This window comes from Crotalus tigris, unplaced genomic scaffold (genome assembly GCF_016545835.1).
Source record: "Crotalus tigris isolate CLP2741 ecotype Arizona unplaced genomic scaffold, ASM1654583v1 scf7180000023816.343384, whole genome shotgun sequence".
NCBI classification, from domain to species: Eukaryota; Metazoa; Chordata; class Lepidosauria; order Squamata; family Viperidae; genus Crotalus; species Crotalus tigris.
Genome location: NW_024100205.1, coordinates 62,148 through 77,964, shown reverse-complemented (window position 1 = coordinate 77,964; position 15,817 = coordinate 62,148). Strand labels below are relative to the sequence as shown.

The 15,817-nt window shown below is 39.1% G+C and overlaps 1 protein-coding gene across 3 annotated transcripts in view; it reads right to left on the bottom strand.

The window, feature by feature from the left end:
- Window positions 1–239: 239 nt before the first annotated feature.
- Window positions 240–15,817, bottom strand: part of ZNF277 (zinc finger protein 277) — a 65,694-nt gene continuing 50,116 nt past the window's right edge. For all 3 annotated transcript variants that reach the window (XM_039321716.1, XM_039321718.1, XM_039321720.1), the window contains 5 exons: window positions 7,416–7,483; window positions 5,126–5,222; window positions 2,443–2,485; window positions 1,863–2,037; window positions 240–968 (listed from right to left, as the gene is read on the bottom strand). In XM_039321716.1, coding sequence (XP_039177650.1) covers window positions 776–968; window positions 1,863–2,037; window positions 2,443–2,485; window positions 5,126–5,222; window positions 7,416–7,483 — 576 coding nt within the window. In that variant the 3' untranslated portion in view covers window positions 240–775. The remainder of the gene's footprint in view (window positions 969–1,862; window positions 2,038–2,442; window positions 2,486–5,125; window positions 5,223–7,415; window positions 7,484–15,817) is intronic.

The following is a 15,817-nucleotide window of genomic DNA, read 5'->3' as shown; positions in this document are numbered from 1 at the left end:
CTCACTGTTTCCAGGATGGCTTCGCGGGCCACATGAAACCACTTCGCGGGCTGCATCTGGCCCCCGGGCCTGTGTTTGACATGTCTGTTCTACAGTTAATTGTTTTCTTGACTTTATCTCAATTTCTCCACCCTCTTGTACTAGTAAATATTTGTATGTTAACCATTTATTTCTATCTGCGATTTCTCTTCTATAGAATGCTTCCTGTACAGAGGTTGATAAAATATATATTTAGCCACAACCTTTACTTATATTTATTTCAATATGGCACTTTTCACATAATGATTTTTAAAATCTACATTAACATTAATTTTATTGTACCATAAAAAAGCTCATGCCCACCAAACTTCATTCTTTTATTTCTCAGCAGGTCCCATTCTTTCATCCAACCCAAACAACTTACTGCAAAATACAATTTAAAATCAGGTAATCCTAATCACTCTTTTGCATCCTGCAGAATTTATATGTAATCCTTGGTTTCTTTCCCTGCCATACAAATCTAGATAATAACTTGGCTATTGCTTAAAAGGCATATCATTTTTCAAAATTGTATTGTTTGAAATAAAAACAACACTCTAGATAACACTTTCATTTTATTACAGAAATTCCTCCAAGAAAGGATAAATTTCACCTCTTTCCATCTTAATAGATTTTTCTTAATTTCATTCCATACTGTAATATAATTACTTTGAAATAACCATTCATGTTGGACATAGTAATACTCAAATATTTTACCCTTTTCTCAATTTGAAAACCAGTTATTTTTTCATTGTAATTATGTTTCTATGTTATTTAACTCGTCATGAAGAAGCTCATTTAATACACTGCTCTGTTTCAAAGCCTCTATGTTGGAAATATCCTCACTAATGACAGATATGTTTTCTGTTCGTTTTTCAGCTGTCAGACCATCCTCGTTGTCAGAAAGTGCACAGAGAAGAGTATCATTTTCATAGGTAGGAAAATAGTACCTGAACAGAACAAAAAAAAGCAACATATCTAATTGATATTTTCTTTACCCATACCTCTTATAGCATTATGACTGAACCTAACATTACTGAAATGGTTATGGCTATTGCAACTCCATAAACAATAATAGCCTGTCATTTAAGTAGAAATTGGCAATAGTGGTGGCTATCTCTTGGTACTGCTGTGTTTTGTGTGATACTGGTTAGGGTGGACTGAAATGATGTGCGGTGCACTATAGATCTATTATTTCTTTATTTCAATGCTATTGGTGCTAGGGAAGAATGGCAGGACAGCAATAACAGCATGTAGATAATGCCAAACAAAGTACTCATGCAATTGGATCCTGTTCCCTGATTCCAATTCTTAACACAGTTCCCAGTGAAATGGGAAGCATTACTGGGAAACTGCTTCACAATTTGTGATATGTGCACATAATGAATATGTTCACATGCATATATATATGTATCTTTTTATTTCATATAATCAATATATTCAGTCATTACAGATTCTTGAAGGTACAAACCAACAATGCCGGTGCTGTTTCTGAATTTCAAGTTGGTAATAAATTAATTCTGTATTCCTACTTTCTATAAACTTTAAATTATCTTGCATTCTTAAACACATTGAATTGTTTGTAATAGAAAAACTACTGTTCTCTCTTTGTCACTTGTTAAGTGACATACCCTGTCTAATGAAAATATTCCATTTTAAATCAAGCAATAATATCTAGCAAATTGTAATAGCACTTTTATTTGAAAGTGTGTTGATCAGATAGCATTTTGAATGACTGGTTGGTTTGCAGCCTGCATAGATTAAAATAATACAAACTTTGCCTGTCAATTCGGTCTTATAATACACTGTCTACAATACTGATGGAGCACGCATACATAACTTACTGTGGTTGATCCCAAACAGATCTGTTTGGCAGATCTGCTATATGTTTGCTATCGTCCAAATGATGTATTAACTCTTTTTTCAACTGGAATTTTTTCTCACATTTAAAACACTGACACTGGTGCACCTGTCTCCTGATGAAATTCACTAGTTTTACTTGTTGATAAAAATTCAGATCTATCAAACAAAAACATGTTTTAGGGAAGAAGATGACATATCCAAATAAGATTATTGGACCACATAATCTTGTGTTTATAGTGCTTAAGCCTCATTTATTGTTCTTAAATAAGTTAGTTCTGCATATCTGTTGATCATTTGATTTAGAAGAGTAATTGTATATTGTTTAAGGAGAAATAAAGTGAATAGTGCCATGATATTTATTCCTTCATGCTGAAACCTGAGCAGCTATTAAAAAATCATGCAGCTCATTTACATAACACTTAAGAAAGGAAAACTGCAGTAAAAGTCCAGGTAATTAAAAAAAACCTTGAACTGTATATGCTGATTTATGTTCTAACACCCACCCACCCCCCAGATTTTTATGAGGAGCAATTTCTTTAATACAAAGTGTGGATTACTTACCATACTCAGACTTAATTTTTAACAAGTTAAATCCATGAGCCTCCTGGGTTTGGAAAGAAAAAAAGTTTTTGAAAGATTTTGAATTAGTTATATTTGATTAATGCTAATTTTGTGAAAACCAGAAATAACTGTACTATATAATATTATATTGAAACATACTGCTCTATTATTTTTTACCCAAATATTTGTTGTAATTATAAATGTTATAAAATTCCAATAAGCACAGTACAAAACATTAATTCTTCAAAATATTTATTTTCTTCTCAAAACCTTAGAACTAGGGATTATCACTTTTATCCAGCAAACAATGTTAATATAAATCATGTCTTACCACACAGTTTAACCCAGCCACAGCCCCTTAAATGAATATTTTAGTCACTAAACTTTATCCCAAGCTATTTCTATTCTGGATTGGATGGAGATTTCAGCCCCTCTCAGATTTTCAGTTTAACACATAAATCATTTCAAAATGAACAGGTAACTAGAACATAGATACAGCCCTTTTCCTACTACCTCAAGAATTAAAACAATTTAAGTGTGGGAAACTCTTCCTAATCAACTTAGCTTACAACTTTGTCATCCAAAAGGTAGAGGGAACTAGAGGAAAAACTATACTGGACCTAATTCTTACTAATAGAGAAGTGATAGAGGGAGTTGAAGTTGCCAGAACCTTGGGCAAGAGTGACCACATCACATTGGAATTCAATATAATGCAAACTTAAGCTATAGAATATAATGCAACCAGTGTTTTAAACTTTAAAAGAGCTGATTTTAAAAAATCAGAGAGAGCCTAAGCAAAATTTCATGGATAAAAATTCTAAAGGGCAAAGAACTCAAGAAGCATAGGAAACTATGAAAAGTATGATCATAAAAACCCAGATCATGCCAAACCAATCTTATTTCATTCTTTGATAAAGCGACTAAATTAGTAGACCAGTGAAATGCTGTGGAGATAGCATACTTAGACTTCATCGAGGCATTCGACAAAGTAGACCATAACCTACTTCATGGTAAGCTAGAAAGAGGCGGAATAGACAGCATCACCACCAGATGGATTTGTAACTGGCTGACAAACTGCACTCAATGAGTAGTCCTTAAGGGTACTACATCCACATGGAGAGAAGTAAGCAGTGGGCTATCACAAGGCTCTGTCTTAGGCCAAGTACTCTTAAATATCTTCATAATAACTTAGATGAGGGAATAGAAGGCAAACTCATCAAATATGCAGATGACACTAAGCTGGCAGGAATAGCCAACACCCCAGAAGACAAGCTCAGGAGCTAAAAAGATTTTGACAGACCCGAACAATGGGCCCTGTCCTCTCCAACAACATGACATTTAATGTGGAGAAAAGCTAGGTTTTACACCTAGGCAGGAAAACCAGGATACAAATACAAATTAGGTGAAACCTGGCTCAAAAACAGTAACTATGAGAGGGACCTTGGTGTCCTATTGGACGATCACTTAAACATGAGCTAGCAGTGTGCGGCAGCAGCCAAAAAAGCTAATATAATCCTTGGTTGTATAAATAGACATAGAATCAAAATCACGTGAAGTATTAGTACCACTTTATAAATCCTTAGTAAGACCACTTTTCTTTGGGAAAAGTGCAAAGAAGAGCAACTAAGATGATTAAGAGCCTGGAAACAAAACTTATGAAGAACAGTTGCAAGAATTGAGTATGGCTAATCTAGAGAAAAGAAGGACTAAGAGGTGACATGATGGCAGTATTCCAGTATTTGAGAGGCTGCCACAAAGAAGAGGGGGTCAACTTATTCTCCAAAACACCAGAAAGCAAGAAGAGAAACAATGTATGAAAACTAATGAAGGAGAGAAGCAACCTGGAATTAAGGAGAACCTTCCTAACAGTGAGGACAATTAACCAGTGGAACAACTTGTCTTCAGAAGTTGTATGTGCTTCATCACTGAGGGTCTCCTGCTTGAACAGGGGGTTGAAGATCTCCAAGGTCCCTTCCAGCTCTTTTCTGATTCTTTGGATTCTCTCTCTCAAATCTTCATGTGTTGATATTGGAGGTTTTATGGAGAGGTGTACTTCTATTGCTTGCACCATGTATCCTGTCCACACATTTAGAATGTTAATTAAGTGGAATCCTAGACCACACAAAATGCTACATTACATTCATGGAAGCATAGCTTCCCTTCAAGAGCAAGATCGGTGTCCACACATCCTTCTCTACTAAATCTGAAGCCCATCATGCATTCACCTAAATCCCTAAAGTATTTAAAATAGATTTCCTGAAATTTCTGAGTCAAGATGTTCCTCCTTTTTCCAGCATGAGTAGCTCTGGATCTAATCTGTAAATCCAAGACTATAGTTCCATTAAAGTTAATGAACACTAACAAAGAGATAACAAACAACTGGTTTATTATAATGATTAAGGTGTAAAGGATTGGGGAGATGTAGATTCAAGTTTACCCTTAGCCAGGGAAATTCACTGGGCCAGTCCATCTATCAGCCCAATTTTTTTTTACAGGTTTATTATAGATAAAATGAAGGGGAACTCCATGAAAATTCCTTTGAGCTCTTGGGAAAAAATTGGATCTAAATGGAATAAAGAAATTCATAATAAAGAACCTGCTAAAACAAATACCTCCATAACAAACTCACAGTATGTAATTTCTAATGCATAATGTAAAGTATGCATTACTACATTCTTCTTACCTCCATGTGAACACAGAGTTTTTCTGGGGTGTCATCTTGCTTTTCACAGAAGAGGCAGACTGCACAAACAGGATGTTCTTCCCAATCAGACCAGTCCCTATAAAGAAACAATGTAACGAATCATCTGTAACTGGCATTTTGGAATTGTCCAGAAAAACTATAGGCATGGAAACAAAATCTGTTTTAACTCATGTATTCCCACAAAAAAGCAGAAAGGTGGAATTCTGTTCCCATCAGTCAGCTGCAATCTTAAGCTATCTCCTCTTGCAGTTCTGTCCCCATAGGTCAGACATGTCAAACCCGCGACGTCACATGATGTCGCGCAACATATCGGGACGGTTTTGCCATTGCTGGCAATGGGGTGGGCGTGGCTTCCAGATGACGCATCCGGCCCACGGGCCGGCAGTTTGATACCCCTGCCATTGGTTTTTAGTTTTTCCTTCCTGCCTCTGAAGATACTCAGTTTTCTATGATCACTGAGCATGTCTAATCCACTCTAAGTTGTTTTGCCATGTATACATTTTCCCACATATTATTTTTGTAGCATTGCAAGCGTTACAATTCTCAAGCACGCTAGTATTTTCTTCTTGTCCCAGCATTTTGATGAGATAACTATTCTATCTATTAACTATTATATAGATGGAATATAACAATATATATCACCCAAATGGGGCAAAGATTCTTCTGGCTGGGTGCTGCTTATTTCAAAGAAAGAAAGAAAGAACATATCCCAGAATGTTTTTTTGCAGTTACCAAAATTTAAGTGGTTAATTTTTAGAAGCAAAGCAAAGTAGATGCCATGTATTTAAGCTTAAGTGTAGCTTTATCCCATTAAAAAACCAACACCTCCCCCATCTCTTTTCCATCTACTGAAACAATGCCACCATAATATTCTAACTCCTTTGTGGTCTTTGGCCAACACAATATTGCAGTTATAAAAAGTGGCTTATGTAAAACTAAAGAGTACATGTAAAATATTGTATCTTTCTGTTTGGAGATTTGATAAATATGTATAATTTCATACTTTAACAATTGTTGGAGGCTATATACTATCTAACATGAAGATAAGAATGCTTTGAGGAACACTTGTCAGCTTGTAAGGTCAATTCTATTCTAACATGACAATATTTCACCAACCATTTTCCCCCCAGTTTTTTCAGACAAGGCTACTCTATAGTAATTAAAGCTACTTGTATAGGCCACATTCTAAAGACCCAGATAAAGAATTACATTCTCATCACCATGGCTCAGTTTCACCTTCTTCTAACTTGCTTGTTCTCCAATTTCATCCATTGTTAACTTTAAAGTAATAATCTGAAGAAATGGATATAGCTGGAGGCAAGAAGTTAAGGTTTAGTTTATTGAATACTGATGAGAAAAACTATTGTTTTTGTTCTGTAACCTCTCCTGGGGAATGAAGGAAATGTGGCTCTTTTGACATTCCTTTCAGTCTAATGCAGGGGTCTTCAAACTTGGCCCTTTTATGACTTGTGGACTTTAACTCCCAGAATTCCTCAGCCAGAGTGCCTGGGAGTTGAAGTCCACAAGTCATAAAAGGGCCAAGTTTGAAGACCCCTGGTCTAATGGAAGCCACATCCAATATACCTGAAAGGCATCAAGTAGGGGAAGGATGACAAGACAAAGGAAATACACAATGACCAGCAGTCTAGTGGTAAGACATGAAATACTGAAACTATTCTGGAATTTGAATCTAAAATTGTGCAAGTTGGATTGAAAACAGCACTTAAAAGTGTATATCATACTTGTCTGTAATTTCTTCAACCAAACCTTTCTGGGCTACAGAAGGCAACTACAGAGAAAAGCATCAGCTGCTTTAAGGAGTTACACATAGGTAATATACGAATGTCCCCACACTCTTCAAGGAACCACTTCTCTTTGAACTCAAAGAGCTGCACAGCCCTGCCTGATTCTTTCTGTATTTATTTATTTTATATTCCACCTTTATTGTTTTTATTGTCTATTAACAGGATCACTCTGTAACATTTTGTTATAAATTGCCTACTACGTTAAAGAACTCTAACATTTTCCCTTGAGGTGGAAAAGTAAGTTTGAGGTGGGATATCATTAAAGAAAATAAAATTAAAGACATTAGATTGTCCCTTTTTAATCTCACTATGCCAGTTTATCATCATTCCCCATAATTACTATTTATACTTGAAAAGGTTGAAAATCTCATTTTTAATTTTTTCAGTGACTGCTATTTTGTCTATCATTATCATATAAGCAAGCCTAAAGAATCCCTTAAATATGAAACAAAAATTCCTAATACTCTTCTTGATTGTGGAACAATTCTCGATCATCTTCTGATTGAATCTGTTCCCAGGACTTCCCAAATTCCTGAAAAAAATAAAATAAAAATGAGTTAAGCAAACCAAATTTTTTAGATTTATTCAGAAAGAGCAGACATTCTAAGTTAGAAATGGAAACTCTCAGCAATCCTTCCCCTTGGCAATATCCACTGAAGAACTTGAATGCTGCAGTTTAATAACAGTCTCACCTTTATCTGATCTGAGTTTTGGTGGTGCCTTATCTGATGGAATGTTTAAGATAAAGTAATTTTATAGTTTTGTATCTAAAATATTAATTCACTGTATGAACCAGTTGAAAATATGTTTCTCCTTGTGAAAAGAAGAACACATGGTGTTAACTGAAATATAAGGAAATATGGGATTTCATTAAGAGAGCATAGCAAGAATGACAATCCCTTACAGGAACTGAATTTTGATCCATATCAGTTTTATTATGGAACCCAAATCAAATTCATTTCTTAGGTTTACTGAATTTTGTAATGATTGTATTCCTGTCTCATATGATAAATTTGTGTGATTCAAAAAAAAAAAAAGGTCCTAACAATTAAGTACTCCTGGCAAGCTAGAAAATTATGAGAGTCTGCAAGAATTGAGAAGTTTCCTATATTTCCCAGTACAACTTATTTCTAAACAAAGTTTTATTTTCTTTTTTAAAGAAAAGCATATAAATTTATTTTTGAATAATTGACTCTCTTTATGAGATGAATGCTCAGTATAAAATATGGGAACCATCCAATGTGCTTAACTATTTTTATCTACTTTTCTGTGTTGTTGTGGAAAGTACCAGACTAGAGGAAAATACTATGGAACAAGATAAGCCCTCTTTGGATAACTGAAGGATGGATTAAAAATAAGTCTTTCATTTTCAGGAAAGTGTCTGAGTTCCTACATTAGTATACTGATAGAATGTAAAGAGTATTAGCTATCTGGGAATACAATACATTGGATTGAAATAGGACTGAGCATTACTCAAAAATAGTGAAATACAAGGCACTATATTTGTCTCTCTGCCTTGACATGAAATCTAGCTTTAGGATGGATTGCATTAATGTGCTATCCTGTGAGATGAAACCATTTAACCTATGCTTTATCCTTACAGGAATTGATCTATGACTTGTAGATCTTCCTGGGCTCAGACTGCCATAGTTAAGGGTCATTTTATTTTAATATTTTTTGGAAAAAAAGTTCCTTATGGTTTAAAGAGCTTGAAAGATATAAAATAATAACTCTGCTTAAAACACCACTTGGATACTTCTGTGGCAGGTGAAGTATCTTAATTAAAGAACATTGTCTCAATGCTATTTATTATACTTGCATTCACATTTACCTGCTTCTTCAACAATTGTAAGAAAAAACACCAGGTGAAAGAGATTAAAAGTGAAGGTATCACGATAAAACTGTTATATTTTGCTTCTGGGGGTAATTATGTCAAATGAAACAGGCCTAGAGTACTGTGTACTGTAATCGGAAGTTCTTACAACGTATCAGGTAAATGGTGTACCCATTAAAATAGCTCATAACAAGATTTTATTATAGTTTGGGGATTTAAAATTCTGTAATTAAATCAGAGATGTCTTACTCTCTAGGATAAACTGTTGGAGTGCAGTAAGATTCATGAATATTGCCAGGCCAGTAAGATGTGAGTTAACATCTCTAACTGCAGGGTCTTCTTAAAAGTGCTGCACTCTTCTAAGGAATTAGCTGCTATTTTTAAATGAAAAGATAACAGCTGGAAAAAAGCTAGGTTGGAGAGAGGAAAGAAATGTTCTGTCAGAACCATCAGCTTCAGCTTCGCTTCATGCAGGGGTTCTGTCATTAGTGGGGGAAGGGAGGGGAACAAGAGGGGGAATAATGGTCAGGTTGCTGTATATTTTTTATGAGGGGAAATTGGGAGGGGGGAATTGACAGTTGAAGAACAGAGCAGCCTAGAATCTGGTTCATGCTGGTGCCCCTGCATCTTCAAGGCAATTTGCCCTGAATATGGAATTTCACCAGCCCAAACATCTCTGTTTCTCATAATATTGGATTGGCTATGCTATGGACCACAGGAGGAGGGCTAGGGAATGCACGGGTTTAATTCTGTATCACTACGTGGGAATTTCAGATTCTGCTTGACTCTACTTCAATCAGTATTCCTTAGTAAAAGTGCCTTTTCACTTCAAATGGAGTCAAGAGTTTTACTTCCCTAAAAGATCAAACTGGGATAGGTCTGATATTAAGCAGAATTTGCAATTGTGGTCAAGAGGACATCATCTCTACTGTGGGGACTGTGCACACAATGTCAGTTCAAGGGAGCAACAAAGAGGAAATCGAATGCTGGGGGCAGGGTTCGTCCAGGCCCGCTCCTGGGCTGGATCTCTCTGAATGGACCCGCCAAGGCCCAAGTGGTCCCTGGGTGTTGGAAGGAAGGACTAGGAAGAGAAGCCCTCAGGGGTGACTTTCACCCACAGAAGCTATGGCAGCTGCCAATGGAAACAGAGGATAGTGTTGGAAAAACTGGAGGAGGAAGAGATGGGTGGAGAACAGGGTCAAGCCAAATGATGATGGAACAAGCCATCAAATTCATGCGGCGAGCTTTCAAAAACCTCAAGGCGTGCAAAGCCCTTGCCCAAGCCTCCCAGGCAGAAGATCAACCACACCTGGCCTCAGCAACCGATGAGGCAACCGCATCCACCGTGGCATGCAATGGAGGAGCTGGATCTGCGGTAGCAGCAGCCTCTGCAGCCCCAGCACCTGGAGGGGCAGCCTAGCGCTGCCCCCTGCGGGACTGATGCCAGCAAGGACAGTAAGACCTCACTGCTGGGCATGAAATTTGATGGAGACCCTCAGCAACTGGGGAAGATTTGCGGGAAGCTTACTATAGAGTCCGGATTAAGGAAGGGGAGAAATGGAAAACCACTTTTAACTGCCTCTTAGGGTGTTTTCCATTCAGGGTTCTCCCCTTTGGGCTACAAGGGGCCCCTGCTGTGTTCATGCAGCTGATAAATGAGGTGCTGCATTAGCATCTACAGTATACAAAGGTGTGCTAGTTTACCTGGGTAACATATTGAACTATACTATGAAACTATGGCAAAGCATATGAAACTGGTTAGAGCAGTGCTTAAATAACTTAGGGCCATCCAACTATATGCTAAACTTTCAAAGTGCAAATTCCACCAAAGCAAGATTGACTATTTGGGCTACTGCATTACTCATGAGGGGATAGAAGTGGACCCCGAGAAAGGCAAAGTGATGCTAGAGTGGGTTCTGCCTCACACCAAAAAGCTTCCTGTGATTCACAAACTTTTACCATCATTTGGTAAATGATGCCATCATTCACTCAAATTGCTCTCCCCATCATCAATTTACTAAAGACACAAGGGGTGGGGAAACCCAAGCCGAGTCAGCGCTTAACTGGTCAATGGAGTGCCAGGCAACGTTAAAAAACCTCAAATGGCTGTTTGGTACTGTACCTGTGATAAAACACCCAGACTCTAATGCCCTGTTTATTATTCAAGTGGATGCTAGCAATGTGACAGTGGGAACAGTACTTTTCCAAAGGAACAGCGAGGATGCCCTGCAGCCATGAGCATACACCTCCAGGAAATTGAGTGACACTGAACAGCAGTGGGAAGTGTAGGAAAAGGAGGTTTATGCAATGTGCTGCACACTCTTAACGTGAAGACACTTCCTGGAAGGGAGCAAGACCCCTTTCAAGATGTGGGCTGACCACAAAAACCTAACCCTAAAAACGCCCCGGTGGCTATCACCCAAGTAAGTCTGAAGGGCTCAGTACTTTAATTAATTTAACTTCACACTCCACTAACTACCAGGGGGAAAGAATTTCCTAGCCAATGCATTGTCCAGGATGCCCCAATACACTAGTTCCAAACAGGAAATAGTGAGACCATTTATCCCATCTCACCAACTCGCAGCACTGGTCATCACCCAAACACAGGTGAAATAACAACCCCAGGTCAGGGGTGACATAGCAGACTCCCTAAAAGCAGCATTAGAGGGAGACAAGTGATTCCAGGTTTACAATGAATGCATGTTGTAAAGGAGCTTAGCCTGGGTGGGGGCAAAGCTGTATGTTCCAGAAAGCCAAAGATTACTAATCCTGGTGAAAAGCCATGATTCGAAAACTGCTAAACATTTTGGCTTTGTAAAAACACTGCACCTGATTAAGTGCCAATTCTGGTGGCCATCACTAAAAAAGGACATTCAAAGCTATGTGGCTAGCTGCCCAGTCTGCGCTTCAGTGAAGAAATGGGAAAGGAAGACACCAGGACTCCTCAAACCTGTAGCGGAAGGAAATTTCTATGGATTTCATAGTAGAGCTACCTGAGAGCTCAGGAAACTGTTATTTGGATGATCACTGACTTGTTTATTTATTTATTTATGAGACTTATATACCGCTTTAAGTGCAAGCACTCTCTAAGCGGTGTACACCAGTAAGCAATGTATATATATATATTTACATTGCCCCCAACAATCTGGGTCCTCATTTTACCTACCCCGGAAGGATGGAAGGCTGAGTCAACCTTGAGCCGGTGAGATTTGAACCGCTGACCTGCTGAACACAGTCAGCTAAAGTGGCCTGCAGTACTGCACTCTAACTGCTGCGCCACCTCGGCTCTTATTGTTCTCTAAACAAGTGCATTTTGTGCCCTGCCAGAAATGGAAGTGTGAACATGCAAATGGGATGCTAGAGCAATAACTGGGGTACTACATAAATTACCAACAGGACAATTGGACTGACCTCCTGACATTTGCTGAGGTGGCCTATAACAACTCTATATAGCAGCACCAGATTCACCTGTTTAAAGTGGCCACAGGACAGGACTTTGTACCCATCCCTGAACTGCCCTTGACTACCCCCCTCCATCTCCTCTTTAAAAGACTGGGCTGCCCACCTATAGGACTCCTGACGTGTGGTCAGGAAATCATTAGAGAAGGCAAGAGAGTCTTCTAAGAAACAAGCAGACAAAAAAATGAACAAAGTCCAAACAAGTGTACCTTTTCACTAAATATTTACAGTCTAGAAAGCTCTCAAAAAAGTTGTGTCCCAAATATGTATATCCTTTCCCTATCAAAAGAATCATTGATCCAGTCACAGGGGAACTTGAGCTGCTGAAATCACTTAGGTGCATTCACCCAATCTTTCATTGTAGCTTACTGAAACAGGAAAGTCAATCCTCTCTGCATGCAAGGCTACCACCATCTGAGCCACTCATGATTGAGGAAGAACAACACTTTGAAATTAAAGGTATTTTGGACTCACTCAAACACTGTGGAAAACTTTAGCACCTAGTAGCGTGGAAGGACTTTCCCCCCTCAGAGACTGAATGGGTGGATTTTAAACATATTAAAGTGAGCAAACTTCTCAAAAGCTTCCACTACCAGTATCCTAATAAACTGAAATAGCTTTTTGGACTAACTGTATTTTGCCTTGTTTTCTCTCTCTATGTTGTGCCTTTCTGTCTGTTTTGCAGGACTAACATCCCTGTCAAGGGAACAGCATGTCAGAACCACCAGCTTCGCCTTCACGCCTTGCTGGCCTTCTATCATCAGTGGAGGAAGGGAGGGCAACAAGAAGGGAACAAATGGTCAGATTGTTTTATATGTCAGTCCCATTCGTCATCTTCAGGCTGGTGTTTTCAGCTTCGTGCTTTGAGCAGCAATGTGTGGTCTTAGCTGTTTCTTCCTTTTAACTGCCAGTGGGGGTATGAACTGATTGGGTGGGAGCTTGGCTGTGTTCTGATTGGGTGGAGGTGTGTTCTGAATGGTTAGGGGCTTGGCTGTGCTCTGATTGGCTGGGGGAGTGTTCGTTTGGTTGTGCTCAGGTTAGTCTGAGTTGCAGAGGGGTTTAAGATTTTGGGCTGCCTTGCTATTTTTTGGCTTCATGTTCGTGGTTGTGCCTCCTCTTCATGGAGGGTGTAAGTTTGCTTCATGTATGGATTGGAGGGGTTTAAAGTGGCAAATGATGCAGCTGTGGTCTGGCTTCTGGTTTGTGGTCGTGCCTCGTCATCGGTGTGGCTTTGGGTTTGTTTTTTGCATGGATGTGTGGTGGTGACATCCTTCGATGTCATATCCCTCTTCACCCAAGTGCCTATCAAAGAAGCCTTGACAGCTATTCAAAACAAATATAACCCCCCCAAACACATCTTAGATCTGACCAACCACTGCCTATCCAACACATACTTCATCTATAATGGACAAAAATACAAACAAACAGAAGGAGCACCCATGGGATCACCCCTCTCACCTGTCATTGCCAACCTCTACATGGAACACTTTGAAACCCAAGCTCTAGAAAAATCGGATCACAAACCCAAACTCTGGCTCAGATACGTAGACGACACCTTCATAATCTGGCCACATGGGAAAGAAAAACTGGACAACTTCCTCACACACCTCAACAGCCTACACCCCAAAATACAGTTCACCATGGAAACAGAAGCTAACAACCAACTTCCCTTCCTGGATGTCTTAGTCTACAAGAAATCCAATGGCTCCCTAGGACACACCATCTACCAGAAGAAAACACACACAAACCGCTATCTGCACGCTCTCTCACACCACCACCCAGCACAGATCAACTCTGTAGCCAAGACACTCATCTCCAGAACAAAACGCTTAGCTGACGAACAACACCTAAAACCCGAACTACACACTCTCACCAATGTACTAACATCCAATGGATTCCATAGAAATAAGATTACAAACCTAATCCAAAAAGAAACCCCCACTAAAATCCAAGACAAAGAACAAGAAAACGGCAAAGCCCTCCTCCCATACATAAAAGGCACCACAGACAGAATCAGTAAGATCCTCCATAAACACAACATCAAAACAGCATTCTGCACAAACAGAAAAATATCCACCATCCTTAGAAACCCCAAAGATAAAATTGAATTAGAAAATCAAGGAGTATACGAAATCCCATGCACCACTTGTCCCACCACATACATCGGACAAACCAACAGAAGAATAAGTGCACGCATTGAAGAACATAAGAACTCAGTCAAAAAAGAGGAACCAACATCTTCCCTGGTCCAACACCTTAAAGCCACAGGACATGAAATTGACTTTAAAAATACCAGAACCATTGCCAAAAGTGAACATTTTAATAACAGAATAATCAGAGAAGCCATCGAGATAGAAAAACGCCCACACAGCATGAACAAGCGAGATGATACCTCCCGCCTACCAGCCATTTGGAAACCCGCCCTTATTGACAAACGACTCCCTAACACAAAAAATGATACCAGACCCACACTCACAAAAACCACACAGGATGTCACCACCACACATCCACGCAAAAAACAAACCCAAAGCCACACCGATGATGAGGCATGACCACAAACCAGAAGCCAGACCACAGCTGCATCATTAGCCACTTTAAACCCCTCCAATCCATACATGAAGCAAACTGACACCCTCCATGAAGAGGAGGCACGACCACGAACGCGAAGCCAAAAAATAGCAAGGCAGCCCAAAATCTTAAACCCCTCTGCAACTCAGACTAACCTGAGCACAACCAAACAGAACACTCCCCCAGCCAATCAGAGCACAGCCAAGCCCCTAACCATTCAGAACACACCTCCACCCAATCAGAACACAGCCAAGCTCCCACCCAATCAGTTCATACCCCCACTGGCAGTTAAAAGGAAGAAACAGCTAAGACCACACATTGCTGCTCAAAGCACGAAGCTGAAAACACCAGCCTGAAGATGACGAATGGGACTTCGTCGAAACGTCGCCAAGACACTTCCAATTTTACGCGGGAGAAAACCCGAACAACCAAAGACCTACACACACACACACACACACACATATAACAAAATTACACGCAATACATAATTTTTTTAATTAGTGCTTCTCCACTCGGTACTTCCATGGCTTTCCACTTTTGAGCAAATAGTATCCTTGCCGCCGTTACCACGTGTATGATTAGATATGTGTCACCTTTATTTACATTTTTCCCTAGTATTCCTAATAGTAATGTCTCAGGTTTGTATTGGATGTTTTGCCTAGTAATTTCTATTGCCCATTCCCAGACCATAAGCCAATACACCTGTGCTTCTCTACATGTCCACCATACATGAAAAAAATGTGCCCTTTTCTTTTTTGCATTTCCAGCACATAGGTGAGTATCCGTTATACATTTTGGCTAATCTGGCCCGGGCAAAATGCCATATGTAAACCATCTTATACAGGTTTTCTTTATATGATGTCACCAGTGTAATTTTTGTTCCCATACTTGCTGCCATTGATCCATATTTATATTATATCTTAAATCCATTGCCCATGTCACCATTGTTTCTCTAACCTGCTCCTCATATAGTTTATATTCCAACAAAGTATTTATAAATATTCT